The sequence below is a fragment of the Sus scrofa genome, chromosome 1 (assembly GCF_000003025.6).
Source record: "Sus scrofa isolate TJ Tabasco breed Duroc chromosome 1, Sscrofa11.1, whole genome shotgun sequence".
NCBI lineage: Eukaryota > Metazoa > Chordata > Mammalia > Artiodactyla > Suidae > Sus > Sus scrofa.
This window is the reverse complement of record NC_010443.5, coordinates 252,843,704-252,863,455: the sequence shown is the minus strand read 5'-3', so window position 1 is coordinate 252,863,455 and position 19,752 is coordinate 252,843,704. Positions and strand designations below refer to the sequence as shown.

The 19,752-nt window shown below is 46.2% G+C and overlaps 1 protein-coding gene across 2 annotated transcripts in view; it reads left to right on the top strand.

The window, feature by feature from the left end:
• The window catches only part of SUSD1 (sushi domain containing 1), a 136,558-nt gene that overhangs the window by 93,058 nt on the left and 23,748 nt on the right, over window positions 1-19,752 (top strand). For both annotated transcript variants that reach the window (XR_002337296.1, XM_005660331.3), the window contains exons 11-13: window positions 2,470-2,561; window positions 4,039-4,225; window positions 17,952-18,048. Coding sequence is in view for 1 of the 2 variants with exons in the window: in XM_005660331.3 (XP_005660388.1) it covers window positions 2,470-2,561; window positions 4,039-4,225; window positions 17,952-18,048 (376 nt within the window). In the remaining variant the exon portion in view is untranslated. The remainder of the gene's footprint in view (window positions 1-2,469; window positions 2,562-4,038; window positions 4,226-17,951; window positions 18,049-19,752) is intronic.

Genomic DNA, 19,752 nt, shown 5'->3' with positions numbered 1-19,752 from the left:
GCTTATTTGTCTAAATGAGGCTGTCCAAAACCAGAACAATGAGTTGCAGTTTTAGCTGGTAAATCAAGGGAATTTACTCAAATAATTTTTAAGAGGGATCCTCTGATTGGGTATCTTTTTTTTTAATTTTTTTTTTTTATTTTCCCACTGTACAGCAAGGGGGTCAGGTTATCCTTACATGTATACATTACAATTACATTTTTTCCCCCACCCTTTCTTCTGCTGCATCATGAGTATCTAGACAAAGTTCTCAATGCTATTCAGCAGGATCTCCTTGTAAATCCATTCTAAGTTGTGTCTGATAAGCCCAAGCTCCCGATCCCTCCCACTCCCTCCACCTCCCGTCAGGCAGCCACAAGTCTCTTCTCCAAGTCCATGATTTTCTTTTCTGAGATATTCATTTGTGCTGGATATTAGATTCCAGTTATAAGTGATATCATATGGTATTTGTCTTTGTCTTTCTGGCTTATTTCACTCAGGATGAGATTCTCTAGTTCCATCCATGTTGCTGCAAATGGCATTATGTCATTCTTTTTTATGGCGAGTAGTATTCCATTGTGTATATATACCACATCTTCCGAATCCAATCATCTGTCGATGGACATTTGGGTTGTTTCCATGTCTTGGCTATTGTGAATAGTGCTGCAATGAACATACGGGTGCATGTGTCTCTTTTAAGTAGAGTTTTGTCCGGATATATGCCCAAGAGTGGGATTGCGGGGTCATATGGAAGTTTTATGTATAGATTTCTAAGGTATCTCCAAACTGTTCTCCATAGTGGCTGTACCAGTTGACATTCCCACCAACAGTGCAGGAGGGTTCCCTTTTCTCCACACTCCCTCCAGCACTTGTTATTTGTGGATTTATTAATGATGGCCATTCTGACTGGTGTGAGGTGATACCTCATGGTAGTTTTGATTTGCATTTCTCTTATAATCAGCGATGTTGAGCATTTTTTCATGTGTTTGTTGGCCATCTGTATATCTTCTCTGGAGAAATGTCTATTCAGGTCTTTTGCCCATTTTTCCATTGATTGATTGGCTTTTTTGCTGTTGGGTTGTATAAGTTGTTTATATATTCTAGAGATTAAGCCCTTGTCGGTTGCATCATTTGAAACTATTTTCTCCCATTCTGTAAGTTGTCTTTTTGTTTTCTTGTTGGTTTCCTTTGCTGTGCAAAAGCTTTTCAGTTTGATGAGGTCCCATGGGTTTATTTTTGCTCTAATTTCTATTGCTTTGGGAGACTGACCTGAGAAAATATTCATGAGGTTGATGTCAGAGAGTGTTTTGCCTATGTTTTCTTCTAGGAGTTTAATGGTGTCCTGTCGTATATTTAAGTCTTTCAGCCATTTGGAGTTTATTTTTGTGCATGGTGTGAGGGTGTGTTCTAGTTTCATTGCTTTGCATGCAGCTGTCCAGGTTTGCCAGCAGTGCTTGCTGAATAGACTTTCTTTTTCCCATTTTATGTTCTTGCCTCCCTTGTCAAAGATTAATTGACCATAGGTGTCAGGGTTGATTTCCGGATTCTCTATTCTGTTCCATTGGTCTGTCTGTCTGTTTTGATCCCAGAACCACACTGTTTTGATGACTGTGGCTTTGTAGTATTTCTTGAAGTCTGGGAGAGTTATGCCTCCTGCTTGGTTTTTGTTTCTCAGGATTGCTTTGGCGGTTCTGGGTCTTTTGTGGTTCCATATAAATGTTTGGATTGTTTGTTCTAGTTCTGTGAAAAATGTCATGGGTCATTTGATAGGGATTGCATTGAATCTGTAGATTGCTTCGGGTGGTATGGCCATTTTTACAATATTGATTTTTCCAATCCATGAACATGGAGTATCTTTCCATTTCTTTACATCTTCTTTGATTTCTTTGATTAAAGTTTTATAGTTCTCGGCATATAGGTCCTTTACCTCATTGGTCAGGTGTATTCCGAGGTATTTGATTTTGTGAGGTGCAATTTTAAAAGGTATCATATTTTTGTATTCCTTTTCTAATATTTCATTGCTGGTATACAGAAATGCGCCTGACTTCTGAATGTTAATCTTATATCCTGCTACTTTGCTGAATTTATTAATCAGTTCAAGTAGTTTTGGGATTGAGTCCTTCGGGTTTTCTATGTATAGTATCATGTCATCTGCATACAGTGACAGTTTGATCTCTTCTCTTCCTATATGGATGCCTTTCATTTCTTTCGTTTGTCTAATTGCTGTGGCTAGGACTTCCAAAACTATGTTGAAGAGCAGTGGTGAGAGTGGGCATCTGACTGGGTATCTTTTGATCTTAAATCTTTCATCAGGACTGAGTCTACAAAAATATAAAAGGGGTGTTTCTTGGACTGCTACTACTAATTTCTAAATTAAAATACTGCTGAAGTCATTCTGTGTAAAATGCTTATCCTTGGAAGATTGTTCAATTAAAAGGTAGTATTTTTGTATAAGACGTGAGTTGACTTCTCATTATTTTCCCCTTGCAGTAAAACAGACCATCAGTAACATTTCAGTATTTAATGAAACCTGCTTGAGATGGAGAAGCATGAAGACAGCTGATATAGAGGAGATGTATTTAGTAAGTTCCTGAAAGTTACTCTATGTACAGGTGTTTGTCTTGTGTGGGATGTACAAAAAATATCGGCAAACCCAAAAAACTGCCTATGTAGCTGCCGTTATCCATGGAAGATTTATAGTGACAGTTGCAATAAAAAGCAAAAGGATGGGCATTTCTGCTGCATATTTGAAGACAGAGATCTCAGGGATTGATGAGAAAGCCATGAGACGTTCTTTGTGCAACATAGCCTGATGCAGAGCCAATGTTCAGCTTGTATCCGTGGGAAGAATCCAGTGGTTTTTGCACATGTGTGTCACTCCACACCAGTGCCTCTGATCAGAATCTGAATGTGTTGCCTTAGAGAGTCAAAGGGAACTTTTGAAGCTATATGCGCTTGTGAGTAAGAAAGGACCATGGGATGAGCTGCTACTAGAAGAAAGTAAGCAGGAAGAAAAGTGTGTCTGTTGGCCCCGATGCCGGGATGTTCCTGGAAAGTATAGGAAATGGCAGAAGTGGGTGGGCAGAGGAGAGAAGCCCTTTCCAGATTTTACCAGACCAGCTAGTGGAACCCTAATGCATGTCCTGCTCTGGAGGAGCGCTAGTTCAGATTCTTAATTTCCTTTCTAGGAAATTGTCCTTTGGTCTTGCTCTTGAAGTTTTGCCACCAGATTTTCCTGTTGGGCATGTGCCATTGTATGCGTGAGAACAAAAAAGAGAAAGTTGTCAGTTGGCACTTTGGCCTTTTGTGCATTTTGATTTGAAAATAGATTTGTGGAGTTCCTGTTGTGGCTCAGTAGTAATGAACTAGTAACCATGAGGATGCGGGTTTGATCCCTGCCCTTGCTCAGTGAGTTGAGGATCCAGCGTTGCCATGAGCTGTGGTGTAGGTCGTAGATGCGGCTCGAGTCTGGGTGTTGCTATGGCTGTGGTGTAGGCCCGCAGCTACAGCTCTGATTCAACCTCTAGCCTGGGAACTTCCACATGCTGCAGATGCAGCCCTAAAAAGATTTAAAAAAATAATAAATAAATTTATTATTCTTATAATATTGTGACTACAATATTTATGGTATGACAGCTCTAATATTTGCTTTCTGCCATATTTCACTTTTGGAAGGAACTTTATTATTATTATTATTATTATTTGTCTTTTCTAGAACTGCTCCCGCGGCATGTGGAGGTTTCCAAGCTAGGGGTCTAATCGGACCTGTAGCCGCTGGCCTACACCAGAGCCACAGCAGCTCGGGATCTGAGCCACATCTGCAACCTACACCACAGCTCATGGCAGCGCCAAATCCTTAACCCACTGAGCAAGGCCAGGGATCGAACCTGCAACCTCATGGTTCCTAGTCAGGTTCATTTCCCCTGCGCCACGACAGGAACTCCTGGAAGGAACTTTAGAATTGAAAGCCGAAGAACTCGCGAGAAAGGGTAAATACCCAGGCATTCAAGCTAGCTTTCAAGCTAGCAGCTCACCTGGTCAACTTTTTCTGTGTTTCAGTTCCGCATTCGAGGCCAGAGATGGTATCAGAAGGCATTTGCCCAGGAAGTGATCTTTAATATCACTGCCAGCAGCCAAACTCCTGAGACGTGTTTGGACCTGAGTCCAGGTACCAACTACAGTATCAGCATCCAGGCTTTGTCTTCTGAACTTCCCGTGGTCATCTCCCTGACAACCCGGATAACAGGTAAATCTTGAATAACAGCATTGGGGCGAATCGAGTCACCGCAGAACTGTGTGGGCTTCAATAAAGAGGAGCCCTATTACTTTCTAGCATTATATAACGAATAGAAACAGAAAGAGGTAGAAGGATGTGGAATTGGAGAGGGCGCTAAGGGGACTGCGACTGAAACTGGGATGCTTTTACTGCTGACACAGTTATCTGAAACAAAACAGGAACAGTGACGACATCTGGGTAGCGTGTATGTGAGTGGTGGTTACATTCCTTCTGGATATTTGAAAGATTTAAAATATGTCACACGTAAAAGGAATGTTCCCTCTTGCTGTTTCTTTCCTAGTAACGTATTTCACCGCTTTTCTCTTAGAGGAAAATGACTAGCAGTCCCACTCTAGTTCACTGGAAAATCTGCTTTCCACTCATTTTTTTCATCTCTCCTTGAATCTGCGATGACTCCCCCCACCCCCTCACACAGACTCTGGGTGAATACTCAGAGTATTAGCTGCTTGTTTCTCTTTTTTTTTTTTAATGACCGCATCCGAGGCACATGGATGTTCCTGTGCCAGAGGTCGAATCAGAGCCGCCCCTCCAACCTATGCACAGCTTGTGGCAATGCTGGATCCTTCACCCAGTGAGGGGGGCCAGGGATCAAACCTGCATCCTCACAGAGATGACATCACATCCTTAACCCGCTGAGCCACGGTGGGGACTCCAGCTTCGTGTTTCTTATTTCACTAAGCAGTTAGATGTAATCAGGGGAGGACTTTCCACTCCCAAATCGCCATGGCCACCTGCATGCAGAACCTATATTTTATCTTCTCTTTTGTCCCCGCTCTTAAGGCACATCCGCTCTCCACCCTGCCACCTCTTCTTGCCGCATCATTGGTCCCCCCAGTACAGAATTAGTCCCAACACTGCACAAGCATATTGTAATATCTCCTTTTTATTTATTCATTTATCTTTTTAGGGTTATTTATTTATTTATTTATCTTTTTAGGGCCGCACCCGTGGCGTATGGAGGTTCCCAGGCTAGGGGTCTAATTGGAGCTGTAGCTGCCGGCCTACGCCACAGCCACAGCAACGCCAGATCTGAGCTGCATCTGCAACCTACACCACAGCTCACAGCAAACCCGGATCCTTAACCCCTGAGTGAGGCAACCTCATGGTTGAACCTGCAACCTCACGGTTCCTAGTCGGAACCATGCTGCACCATGTTGGGAACGCCCCATAATATCTCCTTTTCAAATGGAAGCAAAGAAAAGATAAAGATGCTTTTTTTGATCCCATGTTCCCTCCAACTAATTTGTCTTCTCTCAGCGCCCCCGCCCCTTTTTTCATGTGATGGTTCTCAGGTTAGGGGTCGAATCAGAGCTGTAGCTGCTGGCCTACACCACAGCCACAGAAAGGCAAGATCCAGAACTCAGCTGCGCCTGTGACCTATACCACAGCTCATGGCAACGCCAGATCCTTAACCCACTGAGCAAGGCCAGGGATTGAATCTGTGTCCTCATGGACTCTAGTTGGGTTCATTACTGCTGACCCATGACGGGAACTCCCTCTCAGCCCGTCTTTGTAGTAAAGCTCCTTGAAAGAATGTTGTGAAGGTTCCACTCAGCTCCTCTTCTCTCTTTAACTGGTTCTGGTCCAGAGGAGTTTGTCCTCAAGGCTTTGCTGGAAGTGTCTCCACCTTGCCAAATCCACTGGCTAATTTTGTTCCTATCTGATTTTCTCTACAGCATTTGGCATCCTGTCCTTGAAACAGTTTTTCTCATAACTTTTGGGCCCTTCTACCTTGCCGGCTGCTCCGTCTCAGTCTTTTCACTAGTTCCTTCTACTTTTATTGACACCCTGCCTTCTTCTCTTCCTTTTCCTTTTTATTTTTTGTCTTTTTAGGGTCACACCAGTGGCATACGGAGGTTCCCAGGCTAGGGGCCCAATTGGAGCCGTAGCCGCCGGCTTCAGCCACAACCACAGCAACGCCAGCTCTGAGCTGAGTCTGCAACCTACACCACAGCTCAAGGCAATGCCAATCCTTAACCCACTGAGTGAGGCCAGGGATCGAACCTGCGTCCTCATGGATGCTAGTCAGATTCCTTTCCACTGAGCCAAGACAGGAACTCCTCTTCCTTTTATTTTCATTATGTACCCTTCCTGCCTAGATGGTCTCTGCTAGTCTCGTGGCTATAAACATTCCCTATATGCCGAGCATTCCCATACATGTATCCTAGTCCCAATCTATCCTTTGAGCTCCATTCTCATATATCCACCTGTCTCCTAAACATATCCTACTGAACATCTAATAGGCAAACCCCATAGAACTTTTTGATTTCTCACCTCTTCCCTCACCCCCGAATCCATTTTCCACCCAGGTTTCTCTATCTCAGTTACTGGCATCCCTGTTCACCAATTGCTCAGACCCAAAAGGAATCGTCATTGATTCTACTCCTCCCACCCGATTCTGAAAGTCCATCAACAAGCCCTGTTGGCTCGTTTCTGAAATAACATTCTGAATCCAACCCCTTCTCCCCACTTTCGCCTTTACCACGAGCAACCTAATGTGAGCTGGCCACCTCTCACCTTTCTAACTCTTCTCCCCGCTTTCACCATTGCTTTTCCCACCCCCTCCACTGCCCTAAGTTGTAATCTTCACTATAACTTTAAGAAGATAATGCAAAGTGATCTTTTCAAAATGTGTGTACGAACATGTCATCCCCAGTTCAAAACCATCCAGGGAGTTTGTGTTAGTGTTTGAATAGAATCCACATTCCTTACCATGGAACATGGAACTTGGAGACTGGGCCCTGCTTTCCTCGCTGACTTCATTTCCCTCTGCCCCCGCCGACCTTCTCACTAAGCAACTTCCTTCCTCGCTGTTTCTCAAATGGGTCAAACTTGTTCTTGCATCCAAGTCTTTCCATCTGCTGCTTACTCTTCCTGGACACTCTCTTCACATGGTTTCTTTATAATCACTCAGGTTTCTTCTCACATGCCATTACCTGGAGAGCCTCTCCCTGCTCATCCTTTTAAAAATAACCTCGCCATCTCCACCCCCTCACTTACTGTCCATTTACTTTGCTTGACTTTCTCTCTATTTTTTTGGTGTTTTAGGGCCACACCTGTGGCATATGGAAGTTCCCAGGCTAGAAGTCAAATTGGAGCCTGTGCCACAGCCAGAGCAATGCAGGATCCGAGTCGTGTCTGTGACCTACAACACAGCTCATGGCAACGCTGGACCCCCCAACCCACTGAGCAAGGCCAGGGATCGAACCCACAACCTCGTGGATACTAGTCAGATTTGTTTCTGCTGCGCCACAACAAGAACTTCCTTTACTCTGCTTGACTTTCTTTATAGAAGTTGTTTCCAGAATTTGTATTTTATTTTATTTTTTTATTTAGTTATTTTTGGCTGTGCCCTTGGCAGGTGAGAATTCCCCGGCCAGAGATTGAACTCATGCCACAGCAGTGACCCGGGTCACAGCAGTGGCAATGCCAGATCCTTAATCACTAGGTCCCTAGGGAACTTGTAGAAGTTGTAGTTTATTTTATTTTTTTCACTTTTAAAAGTTTTATTGAAGTGTAGTTGATTTATAATGCAGTGCAAATTTCTGCTGTATAACAAAGTGATTCAATTATAGACATATCCTTTCTTTTTCAGAGTCTTGTCCGATACAGGTTGTCACAGAATATTGGGTAGGGTTCCTTATGCTAAACAGCAGATTCCTATTCAAAATAAAAGTTGAAATTCCTGTTTTCTCTCTATCACCAATTCTTTTTTTTTTTTCCTTTTTTGGTCTTTCTAGGTCTGTACCTGCAACATATGGAGGTTCCCAGGCTAGGGGTCAAATTGGAGCTGCAGCTGCTGGCCTACACCACAGCCACAGCAATGCCAGATCCCAGCCACACCTGCAATCTACATCACAGCTCATGGCAACGCTGGATTCTTAACCTACTGAGCCAGGCCAGGGATGGAACCCACAGCTTCATGGATACTAGTCAGATTCATTATCACTGAGCCACAACAGGAACTCCTTAGAAGTTGTATTTTAAAATTTACTTTTTTTGGAGTTCCCCTCGTGGAGCAGCAGAAACAAATCTGACTAGGAACCATGACATTGTGGGTTCGATCCCTGGACTTGCTTAGTATGTTGAGGATCTGGCATTGCCGTGAGCTGTGGTCATAGACTTGACTCAGATCTGTTGTTGCTGTGGCTGTGGTGTAGGCCAACAGCTGAGGCTCTGATTGGACCCCCAGGCTTGGAACCTCCATATGCCTTTGGTGCAGCCCTAAAAGGAGACAAAAGACAAAAAAAATAAAATAAAATAAAATTTACTTTTAAATTTTCTTTTCCCTTACTAAAATAGGAGCTCTTTGAAGGCAGGGATTTTTGTCTGTATTCCATGTTGAACCTCTAACACCTAAGGACACTGCTAGCACAGCAAAGAAATCTTTTTGTAATGAATGAATATGAGGGCTGACTCTAAAATGGCCAGTGGATGGTATTGGTATTGAGGAAATCCCTGGTTTGTTAATAAAGACCTTAGACCATAAAGAATTCACCAGCTTTGGATCTGGGAAGAGAAGTAATGGGCTTTTCTTCTCACGGTGACCTATTAAAATGAATAGCTGTTCAGTATCCTCCTCTTTGGTCCTTCTCATGTTTGGATAGCTTGCATTGCTGGCTCACGTTAGCATTTGATATTTTTTGAGCTGGGGAGAGGGAGTGATGAGACACTTATGTCTGCCTGCCTTTGTAGGCTAAATAAAGCTCTGCAGCCCAAGCACCCTGTGCCTGTGCTCATGGCCACCAGGGGGCACTGTTGAGCTGTTTGCATTCATTGAGACCTTGACTGCCTCTTTTTCAAATCTGCCCTACCTTAAAGAATTTGCAGTTTTTAAAAAGTGTGCAAATAGGGCGTTCCCATCGTGGCGCAGCGGAAAAGAATCTGACTAGGAACCATGAGGTTTCGGGTTTGATCCCTGGCCTTGCTCAGTGGGTTGGGGATCCAGCGTTGCCATGATAAGTCTTAGATGTGGCTCCGATCTCCCTTGCTGTGGCAGCTACAGCTCTGATTAGACCCATAGTCTGGGAACCTCCATACGCCCCAGGTTCTGCCCTAAAAAGAAAAAAAAAAAGTGAAAATTCAACTTGTTAAGATCTTAGTAAAAGGTAGACAACCAAACAAAACAAGAACAGCGCCCAAGCCCTCTCAAATAAAAGAGCCTTATATATTGATATGAGGAGGTATGCCTAGCTGCCTAAGATGTGGCTTTGTTTTCAGTCAAACGGTGAGCTTTTGAATTTTACCAGAAATGTGAGGCAAGGGATTTGGACCTGGAATCTGCAGTGGCTGATTTTCCAGAAAAAGTGTGAATGGAATTTCCCTCCTGAGTGTCTTACATTCAACTAAATCTTACTGATGGGAAACAGGATGCAAACGAGCACTTTAAATATATTGCTGACCTCAGAGGAGAGTGAAAGTTTTTGGAATGTTGAAGGACAGAGGCAAGTGTTGCCGTGAAAACGGAAGAGGGTGCTGGCGCGAAGGGTGGTGAGATGGAGATGTTATTACCGTGCTTCTGACTCAGGGCTCATGTGCTCCCGAAGGCAGTGCACTGATGGGAATTCTTCAGAATAGCCCTACCAGTTGGACTGTCTTTAGGTCCAGGGGAAGAACAAACAAACCCAAAGGGTCAGAAGCACTGTCGTACACTGGTCATGCTCTCTTCTAGCAAAGTCAAAAAGCCTGTAGGCAAAATTTTCTTCTCATTGAAACTGGGAGAGAAGCAGAGAGGAGGAAATGGGGTGGGGGCGGGTGAGGGCGGGGAGAAGGCACATGCCTGCATGAAGGTAAAGATTAACCACTTTCAGAGTTCCCATCGTGGTGCAGTGGAAACAAATCCGACTAGGACCATGAGGTGGTGTGTTCGATCCCTGGCCTCGCTCAGTGGGTTAAGGATCCGGCGTTGCTGTGACTGTGCTGCAGGCTGGCAGCAACAGCTCTGAATGGACCCCTAGCCTGGAAACCTCCAAAAAAACTTAACCACTTGTTCTGCACAACAGGGTGATTATTTGAGGTTGAAGGTTTCTTCTGGTACCAAGGATGCTGGAGGGAAAAAGGGAAATCAATAAAGTGAAGGAAATCATTCCTTCCCCAGTCTGTCTTCAGTGCCAGGGCTGGCAGCATAGGTGGGAATTTTCCCATTTCAGGAAGGACCGGGACAGGACCAGGTTTCTTGAGTTCTTCTGCTGTGGACCTCTCTTCCACAGACCATCCGAGGACAGGGCTCTGCTGTGTCCTCAGTGAAAATCCTGTCTCCAATGTTTTCCTGCTGGTCCCCCTGGCTCCCAGCAGGCAGAAGCTGTCCCAGAGGTCCGGAGAGGGGCTGGCCTTCATCCCAGCTGCTTCCCTCTTGGTCCAGATGCTCTCAATCTTTCACGGACACAGGTTCTTTGACATTTGAGGACCTAATATTAGTTCAGGCTAGGAGAGAGCCACACGTCCTTCCATCCTACACAGGCTGCCTCTCTCTCTCGTCCCCTGAAATCTCCCAGCTACTTTCCGGCTTCAAATCAAGCCCCAACCCCTCCAGGAAGGGGAGCAGGTGTTGGGGCAGGGGAGCAGATGTCTCCCTGCCCCTCTCATTGAAAGCATCCCACTGCAGGGTGCACTGAGACAAGGTGGTACACCACAGGGCTGCGGTGTTATTTTCTTATATTAATGTTACCTTTTTTTTTTTTTGTTAAAACAAAATATGAATGGGAAAGTTTCTTTATATCAGATGCCTAAAAGCCTGGGTTTCCATGTTGTAGGAGTTGGGGAAGGGTATGCTGTGACTTCACAATTTAATTCAGCAAATATCTATTGATGGGTTATGTACAGAGATGGGTGCTCAGGGCTGAAGGGGAGATAAAGATAAAAAAAAGTCTGGTTCCTCCTCCCTGGGAGGCCAAGTCTCATCACCTTGATAGTGGAGATGTAGCTACCCTTGCCTTACCTGGTGACTTATGGCGTAAGCCCCATTTTCTCTATTGCTATCATTTCCTTCCTTCTTTTCTCTCTCTCTCTCTCTTTCTTTCTTTCCTTCTTTCTTTCTTCCTTCCTTCCTTCCTTCCTTTCTTCCTTCTTTCTCTTTTGTCTTTTTAGGGCTATACCCACAGCATATGGAAGTTCCCACCCTAGGGGGCAGCTGTAGCTGCCAGCCTACACCACAGCCACAGCAACTCAAGATCCGAGTGGTGTCTGCGACCTACGCTAAAGTTCATGGCAATGCTGGATCCCTGACCCACTGAGCAAGGCCAGGGATTGAACCTGCATCCTCCTGAATTCTAGTCGGCTTCGTTAACATCTGAGCCACAACAGGAACTCCTCCACTGGCATCATTTTCAATTTATCCTGCCTTAAATGGGGGTGGGGGAGGCATGGTCTATCTGGGGAGGTGCCCGAGATTAGAAAAGAACCATTAGGGTGTCTTTATTTTTATGTATTTAATCGTGTTAGGCCCTTGCATTTACTTGAAGGTCATAGCATGAGGTCATGGCCTCTGTTTAGATTTGGTTTCAATACAATTCTCTTCTACTTGTGGTCCTTTTTGTTCATTTTAATGGGTTTTAGAGGAATTTTTAACACATTTGAGCTTCTGTTACCTCCTTCTCATCAATTTTAATAGTTTGGCTACATTAATGGATATGAATCTTTTTGATAGACATAATACACACACCCCTGAGGTTATCTACTATTTAATTTTCTTTTCAATATTCCTTTTTTTTTCTTCTTTTTTTTTTCTTTGTTTTTGGCCACCCCAAGGCATATGGAGTTCCTGGGCCAGGGATCAGATCCAAGCCACGGTCATGACTCAAGCCACAGTTGTGACCCGAGCTGAAACTGTAGCAATGCAGGATCCTTGACCCACTGTGCCAGGCTGGTGATCGAACCTACATCCCTGTGCTCCCGAGATGCTGCTGGGTCCACTATACCACAGCAGGAATTCCTCGATATTCTTTTTGACATTTAGACATTTTAGGTTTTCATGTAATCAATTCTATTGATTCTTTTATGGCCTCTGCCCCTGGTCATGCCAAGAAAAGCCTTCCCCAGACTGAAAGCAGATCAGTTCTTATTATTTTCAGTATTTAATATCAATTCTCTGTTATTTTCTAATGCTTAATGGTTTAGCTTTTCTCATTTAAGCTTAGGCCCATTTGGAATTTGTTTAGATGCCTGGAATGAGGCTAAATTTACGTGGTATCCCCCTCCCCCAGGATAAAGCCAGTTTCCCCATCACCTTTGGAAAGACGGTCCGTGTCACACACTGTATTCTCATTTATTCACTTGATCTCTTTCTTGATTGTCCAGCTTCTACCATTGCTTTGCCTCTCCTGTGCGCGTACCTGCCTTTTTCAGTTGTTGTCAGTTTATAATACATTTAATATTTTGCAGAACAAGTTCCACTTCATTGCTTTCTTCTTTACTCTTCACAGTTTTCTCGGATGGTAGCCTCCATAATTCCCTTTGTCCCTTGCTTCTAGCAGAGAATGGATGTTGTTGACTTCTAGGGATGGTGAAGAGTGTCTGCCTTCTGAATCTCCCCTCATCTCACACGCTCAGGGTGAAAGGACAATATTCTCCAGCCCGGAACCAGCCCATTTCTTGCCTTGAGTCTGATTTGTAATGAGTAATGCGGCGAATGGAGAGAGGAGCAGAGCCGCCAAGGACAGCAGTTTGGGTGACAGCACCTTGGAAAACATGGCTGACGTTAAGATCATTTAACCTCACAAATGTGGCCAAGAATCAGCCTGATGCGAGGTTCAGGCTTTTACCTTAGAGAGAAAAGGCAGGCTCTTTCTTTGACTTGATGTATTTATTTAATTTATTATTATTATTTTTTTGCCTTTTAGGGCTGCACCTGACTGAGGCCTATGGAGGTTCCCAGGCTAGGGGTCCAATCGGAGCTACGGCTGCCCGCCTACACCACAGCCACAGCAATGCGGGATCTGAGCTGCATCTGCGAGCTGCTCCCCAGCTCACGGCAACACCACCAGATCCTTAACCCACTGAGGCCAGGGATTGAACCCGCAACCTCATGGTTTCCTAGTCAGGTTCGTTTCTGCTGTGCCGTGACGGGAACTCCTATTTTATTTTTTTAAATTAAGTTTTCTGGAAGTATAGTTATTTTACAAGATTGTGATCATTTCTGGTGTACAACACAGTGATTCAGTTACACGTAGACACGCATCCATTCTCTCTCAGATTCTTTTCCCACACAGATGATCACAGAATACTGGGTAGAGGTCTCTGTGCTCCTCAGCAGGTCCCCGCTGGCCAGTCATTCCGGACACCTCAGTGTGCATATGCCAACCCCAAACCCCCCTCCCCTCACCTGTCCCCTTCGGTAAGCGTACTTTTTTTTTTTGTCTTTTTGCCATTTCTTGGGCTGCTCCCACGGCATATGGAGGTTCCCAGGCTAGGGGTTGAATCGGAGCTGTAGCCACCAGCCTACGCCAGAGCCACAGCAACGCGGGATCCGAGCCGCGTCTGCAACCTACACCACAGCTCACAGCAAAGCCGGATTCTCAACCCACTGAGCAAGGGCAGGGTTCGAACCCGCCACCTCATGGTTCCTAGTTGGATTCGTTAACCACTGAGCCACGACGGGAACTCCAAGCATACGTTTTTTTGAAGTGTAAGTCTCTTTCTGTTCAAGGCAGGCTGTTTAAAATATAAGATGGAGAAGGCCTTGAGTGGACAAAGCAGTAAGCAGACTAGAGGTAATACATTGATTGAATCAGTCGGTGGTAGCTGCCTGCTTAGAACTGCAGGAATGATGCTTGCACCGGAAAAGGGACACATGGCAGAGAACAAGCAGGGGACAGTCTTCCTGCCCCCGCTGTGAGCCGGCCTTCTCCAAGCTGGGTGTGCACTTCGTTCCGCTGTTACTGGGGTGGGTGAACAACGGAGTGGTTTTAAAAGGTTAGCCAAGAGACTAGAGGAACTGGAGTTATTAATCTCAGAGAAGAGCAAACAAGAATAACTTAAAAGAGCCCGAAGAGAGGTCTCACACAGAAAAGAGTAAACAGTTAATCTCTCTCTGGACTGAAAACCGGAAATGTGTGATAAAAACTACTTATTTGGAGTTCCCGTCGTGGCTCAGTGGTTAACGAATCCGACTAGGAACCATGAGGTGGCGGGTTCGAACCCTGCCCTTGCTCAGTGGGTTAACAATCTGGCGTTGCCATGAGCTGTGGTGTAGGTTGCAGACGCGGCTCGGATCCCGCGTTGCTGTGGCTGTGGCGTAGGCTGGTGGCTACAGCTCCAATTCGACCCCTAGCCTGGGAACCTCCATGTGCCACGGGAGCGGCCCAAGAAATGGCAAAAAGACAAAAAAAGACAAAAAAAAAAAAAACCCCAAAAAAACCCACTTATTTTACTGTGACAACAAAACATCACGGATGACAGGGCATTTCAGTGATAGTGGGACGGGCGGAGTGCAGAAATACTCAAGAGGTCATGGTTCCCCTGGGGGACCTGGTGGGGGCTTTTCAGGCGGCATGTCCCCTCCCCCAACCCCTGCTGCAGGAATGTCTCCCTCGGGAGTGTCACTTATGCCATCTCTTTCTGGACACCTCGCAGAAACACCTTAGTGTGAGGTTTTAACGCTAAGCAGGGGCTGTTCTAAGGTCCCTGCCTAGGGTCCCTGGCAGTCCCCCCATTTATGGAAAGAGTCATCTGTGTGACCATGTCTGGGTGACTCTGGAAGAAATTCTAGACTTAGCCCCGTTTAATAAAAGCGATAGGGGCTCTCACTCATCTGCCTTGTCTTCGAAGCCTGGGTTTCCCAGTGGTCCACGCTGGGCCCTCATCTCTTCTTGGATGCGTGTGTGTACCGTCCGCGGGGGTAGCTGTAGCCTCCGCGCTTGATGACTGACGCCGTATCATCCGCATGGTTTGCTCTGAAGCTCTGGACCCACATTTCGAACTGCCTGCTGGATGAGTTCACAAGCACTTCACGCTTAACAGGTCGAGAAGTGGGCGGCATCTGAACTTCCCTCCAGACTGTGATGAATGGCATCTCTGGGGTCTCAGTGGCCCAAACCCCCAAGCCCAGAGTCCTTCCCCTTCCCCGCCTTCCGCCCCCTTCTGTCATCTCTCCTCCAGTGTGTCTTCCATCTGCTCCCTCTTCTCCATTCTGAGTGCCACCCCTTGCTTCTGACCTCAGGCACATCTTACCTAGATTTTGGACAACCTGTGCTTTTGCTCTTTTCCAATTCATCCTTCAACCGGTGGTCTACATTGCAGTTCTAAAATACACCTCTGGGAGTTCCTATTGTGGCTCAGTGGTTAACGAATCTGACTAGGAACCATGAGGTTGCAGGTTCGATCCCTGTCCTTGCTCAGTGGGTTAAGGATCCGGTGTTGCCATGAGCTGTGGTGTAGGTCGCAGATGCATTTCGGATCTGGTGTTGCTGTGGCTCTGGCGTAGGCTGGTGGCTACAGCTCTGATTGGACCCCTAGCCTGGGAACCTCCATATGCCGTGGGAGTGGCACTAGAAAAGGCAAAAAGACAAAATAAAAATAAAATATACCTCTGGGCGTTCCTGTTGTGGGTCAGCAGTAAAGAGCCTGACTAGTATCCATGAGGACGTGGGTTTGATCCCTGGCCCCACTCAGTTAGTTAAGGAGTAGTGAGCAGTGGTGTAGATCACACACTCGGCTTGGATCCTGCGTTGCAGTGGCTGCAGCTGGCAGCTGCAGTTCCAATTCAATCCCTAGCCTGGGAACTTTCATATGCCATAGGTGCGGCCCTAAAAAGACTAAAATAAAATAAATAAAATAAAATACACCTCTGCTGAGAGTCTCTAGATGATTTCTGCTAATTTCCAGGACCTCGGATCTGACCTGTACCCTCACTTCTCACTTTATCATTTGCCTCTACCCAGATGGGACCCACTCTTTGGACCATACTGAATTACCTGCAGTTCCGTCTCTGTCTGTACTCTCTCTCACCTCCTGCCCCTGCGTTGATCTGTTTCTGTATTAAATAGGCTCACCCCCCTGCCCTTGGTGGGGTGTTCTTTGTCGCCCCTATTAGACTGAGCTCCTGGAAAGCAGAAACTGGGTCTTTCATGGCTGTTTCTTCCAGACTCACATAAAGGTGCATGGAAGTGGCTAAGAAATGTTTGGTGAGAGGCAGTGGATGCATAACATATTCAGTAGAGCTTTAAAAACTATCTAGGTGGGGCTACATTTTCATTTGAATTGAGAATTTCTACCCCAAAGCGATGTCCTAATTGGGTAAATAGAGTCTTGAGGGACTCTTTTGGCCTCCTGGTCCTTCATTTCACAGGGGCAGGGTTCAGGGGGAACGTGGGAGGAGAGAGTCATATTTTATTCTGTCTCCGTCTCTCGTCCTCCCTCCCTCTGTCTATAAATCTCCTCCACTTGGCAGCACTGTTGAGAAGATTAATGGGATGGCACAAGGCAGAGCGGCAGTTGCTACATCTAACTCCCAGTTCAATGCTGAGACACTGGCGTCAACCACTCAGAACGTTCTCCTCCTTGTGGAAATCTGGTTGCTGGGGAGAGCAAGATAAGGACAGAGAACTGTGTGACTGTGTGACTGTAAAGGATCTAGATGTCTGAAATGCTGGGCTGCCCACCAAATAGGTACCTACCTACCAGCTTCGCTGGAATGCCCACAGCATCCACCCTCTGTCAGTGCTGGGGCATCACTCTAAAAAAAGTTTATATAGATATATTAAAATGTGCATTATCTATATTAAAAGTTTATATGCATTAAAATGTATATATATATTAAAAGTTTATATATATATATATATAAATGTACTTTTTTTTTAGGGCCACACCCGAAGCACATGGAGGTTCCTAGGCTAGGGGTCCAGTTGGAGCTGTAGCCACCAGCCTGCACCACAGCCACAGTAACTCAGGATCTGAGCCGCGTCTGTGACCTACATCTCACAGCAACGCCGGATCCTTAACTGGCTGAGCGAGGCCAGGGATCGAACCTGCGTCCTCATGGATGCTAGTCACATTCGTTTCCACTGAGCCATGCCGGGAATGCCATTCTCCATTTTTAAAATGTTTTCATCACCTCAAACAGAAATTCTGTTGACCATTAAGCAGTAACTCCCCATTCCCTACCCACCGCCCTCAACCTTGGCAACTTCTAATCTACTTCTGTCTCTTTGGGTTTACCTGTTCCAGATATTTCGGGTAAGTGGAATCATGTAATAATTTTTCCTTCTGTGTCTGGCCTATTTCACGTCGCCTAATGTTTTCAAGACTCATTCACGTTGGAGCAGGTGTCAGAATGTGCTCATTGCTTTTTTTTTTTTTTTTTTTTTTTCCCGTCTTTTTGCTATTTCTTGGGCTGCTCCTGTGGCATATGGAGGCTCTCAGGCTAGGGGTCCAATCGGAGCTGTAGCCACCGGCCTACGCCAGAGCCACAGCAACGCGGGATCCGAGCCGCATCTGCAACCTACACCACAGCTCAGGGCAGCGCCAGATCCTTAACCCACTGAGCAAGGCCAGGGATCGAACCCGCAACCTCATGGTTCCTAGTTGGATTCGTTAACCACTGAGCCACGACAGGAACTCCAGAATGTGCTCATTGCTTCTTACGTGAAAACTTTCCTTTCGACGCCCCACGGGGACCGCTTTCTTCATGCTTCTGCGTCATCTGATCATACCCCTTTTCTTCTTTTCAACATGTTCGCAGAGCCTCCCCTTCCGGAAATAGACTTTGTCACTGTGCACGGAGGGCCTCTACCGCGTCTGAGACTGAGGAAAGCCGAGGAGATAAACGGGCCTATCAGGTCAGTGGAGGTCCGTCTTCCATGGCTGCCCAGTGGTCCCCAGGGAGTGTTTTGGAAACTTTGAGCGAAGAAGAGACTTTTCCTTGGGTCACTGCCTTTGAATAGCAGAGGCAAGGTAGTCGGGGCCTCTCTTTTTTTTGTTTCCTTGGGCACAGACTGGGCCTTTCATTCCAACCAGCACCCTCCCAATGAATAAAGAGACCATTAAGGGACCGAGACAAGCAGAGCTCAAGAAATCAAATCTGTTCCTTTGGCCAGTGGATGAGCGTTGGTTGAGTGTGTGGGGCAGGTCAGGCACTCTAGCCTTTGCACTTCCGCCTCCAAGTCCATCCGTTAGTGATGGTGGGTCAGGAGCAGCATTTCATTTACCAAAGACAGACTGTATTTCCCTTTATTGAAGGATGATCTGGGAGTTCCCGTCATGGCGCAGCAGAAATGAATCCCACTGGGAACCATGAGGTTGTGGGTTTGATCCCTGACCTTGCTCAGTGGGTTAAGGATCTGCCGTTGCTGTGAGCTTTCTGTGGTGTAGGTCGTAGACGTGGCTCAGATCTGGTGTGGCTGTGGCTGTGGCTGTGGCTGTGGCTCCGATTAGACCTCTAGCCTGGGAACCTCCATATGGGTGCAGCCCTCAAAAAGACGAAAGACCAAAAAAAAAAAAAAAAAGGATGATCTGGTGGGGGTGGTGTCGTGGTTTCTGAAAGTGCCATTTGGAGAGTTCTTTTCATTCATCCATGTGTAGAGATATGGGCAGGTCACTGCATCCTCAGTGACCGCTCCTGGGACTCCAGATAGTATTAGGATGGAATGAATTTACCTCATCAGAGTTGGTGGACTTGGCTGTGTTCAGTTAAGCTTTTTATTTACAAAGGTCCTGGTAGGATTTGGAAAGTGCAATTATCCCCTTTTTAGAGAGGGAGATTGAGGTTCCCCTGAAGAGATGAGCATCTTACCCACAGAAGCAAGTCAAGGAGACGGCGATAACTTGCTCTCTTGTCCTAACCTGCACTGCCCCGTGTCTCTCGGGACCCTTCAGTCTCATGACCCTCCAGGAAGATCATGGTACAGCGGGAGCTGCCACAAAACTGTAAAGAAGAAAGGCTAGCGATATCATCTGTGAGTCAGCTTAGCCTTTTTGTGTCTTTGAGTTTGAGGTCAGTAAATGGTCCAAAGTCTTTCCAGGCATGGACAGGGCCCTGCTTGTTCTGTGTCTTGATTCCTGACAAGTTACTGGAAGGCCCTGTAATTCTGCTGCTGTAAGGAGAACAGAAGCTGTCATGTCACTGCCTGAGAGAATTTGCAAGACAAACGCGGTATGTAGGCCAGATGGTTATGCAAGGCAGAAAGAAAAGCCAAATGACGGCCTACCCTTGTGGCTCTGCCCGGTCAGTGCTTTCAAAACAGGAAGTGCAGATCTGTGAGTCATTCAAGGGAGGGTAGTGGTGAGAAAGAGGGTAGAAGTCCTTCCAGAACAGTCATGCTCTAAACAGCCACCACTGCTTCCCCAACGTCATCAGGGGTCATTACTAGCAGGCGATGGGGGCAGTTTCCTTGACCCAACTGCCTGGTTAGAGCTGGGGGTGGCAGCACAGTCAGTGTGGGGACAGGCCCGAGTCTGCCTTGTGCATTGTTGGGGGTGGGGGGTGGGCAGGGGGGTCAGTGGCTCAGGGCACATGGTGGAGCAGGGGCTCTGGGACTGAGCCT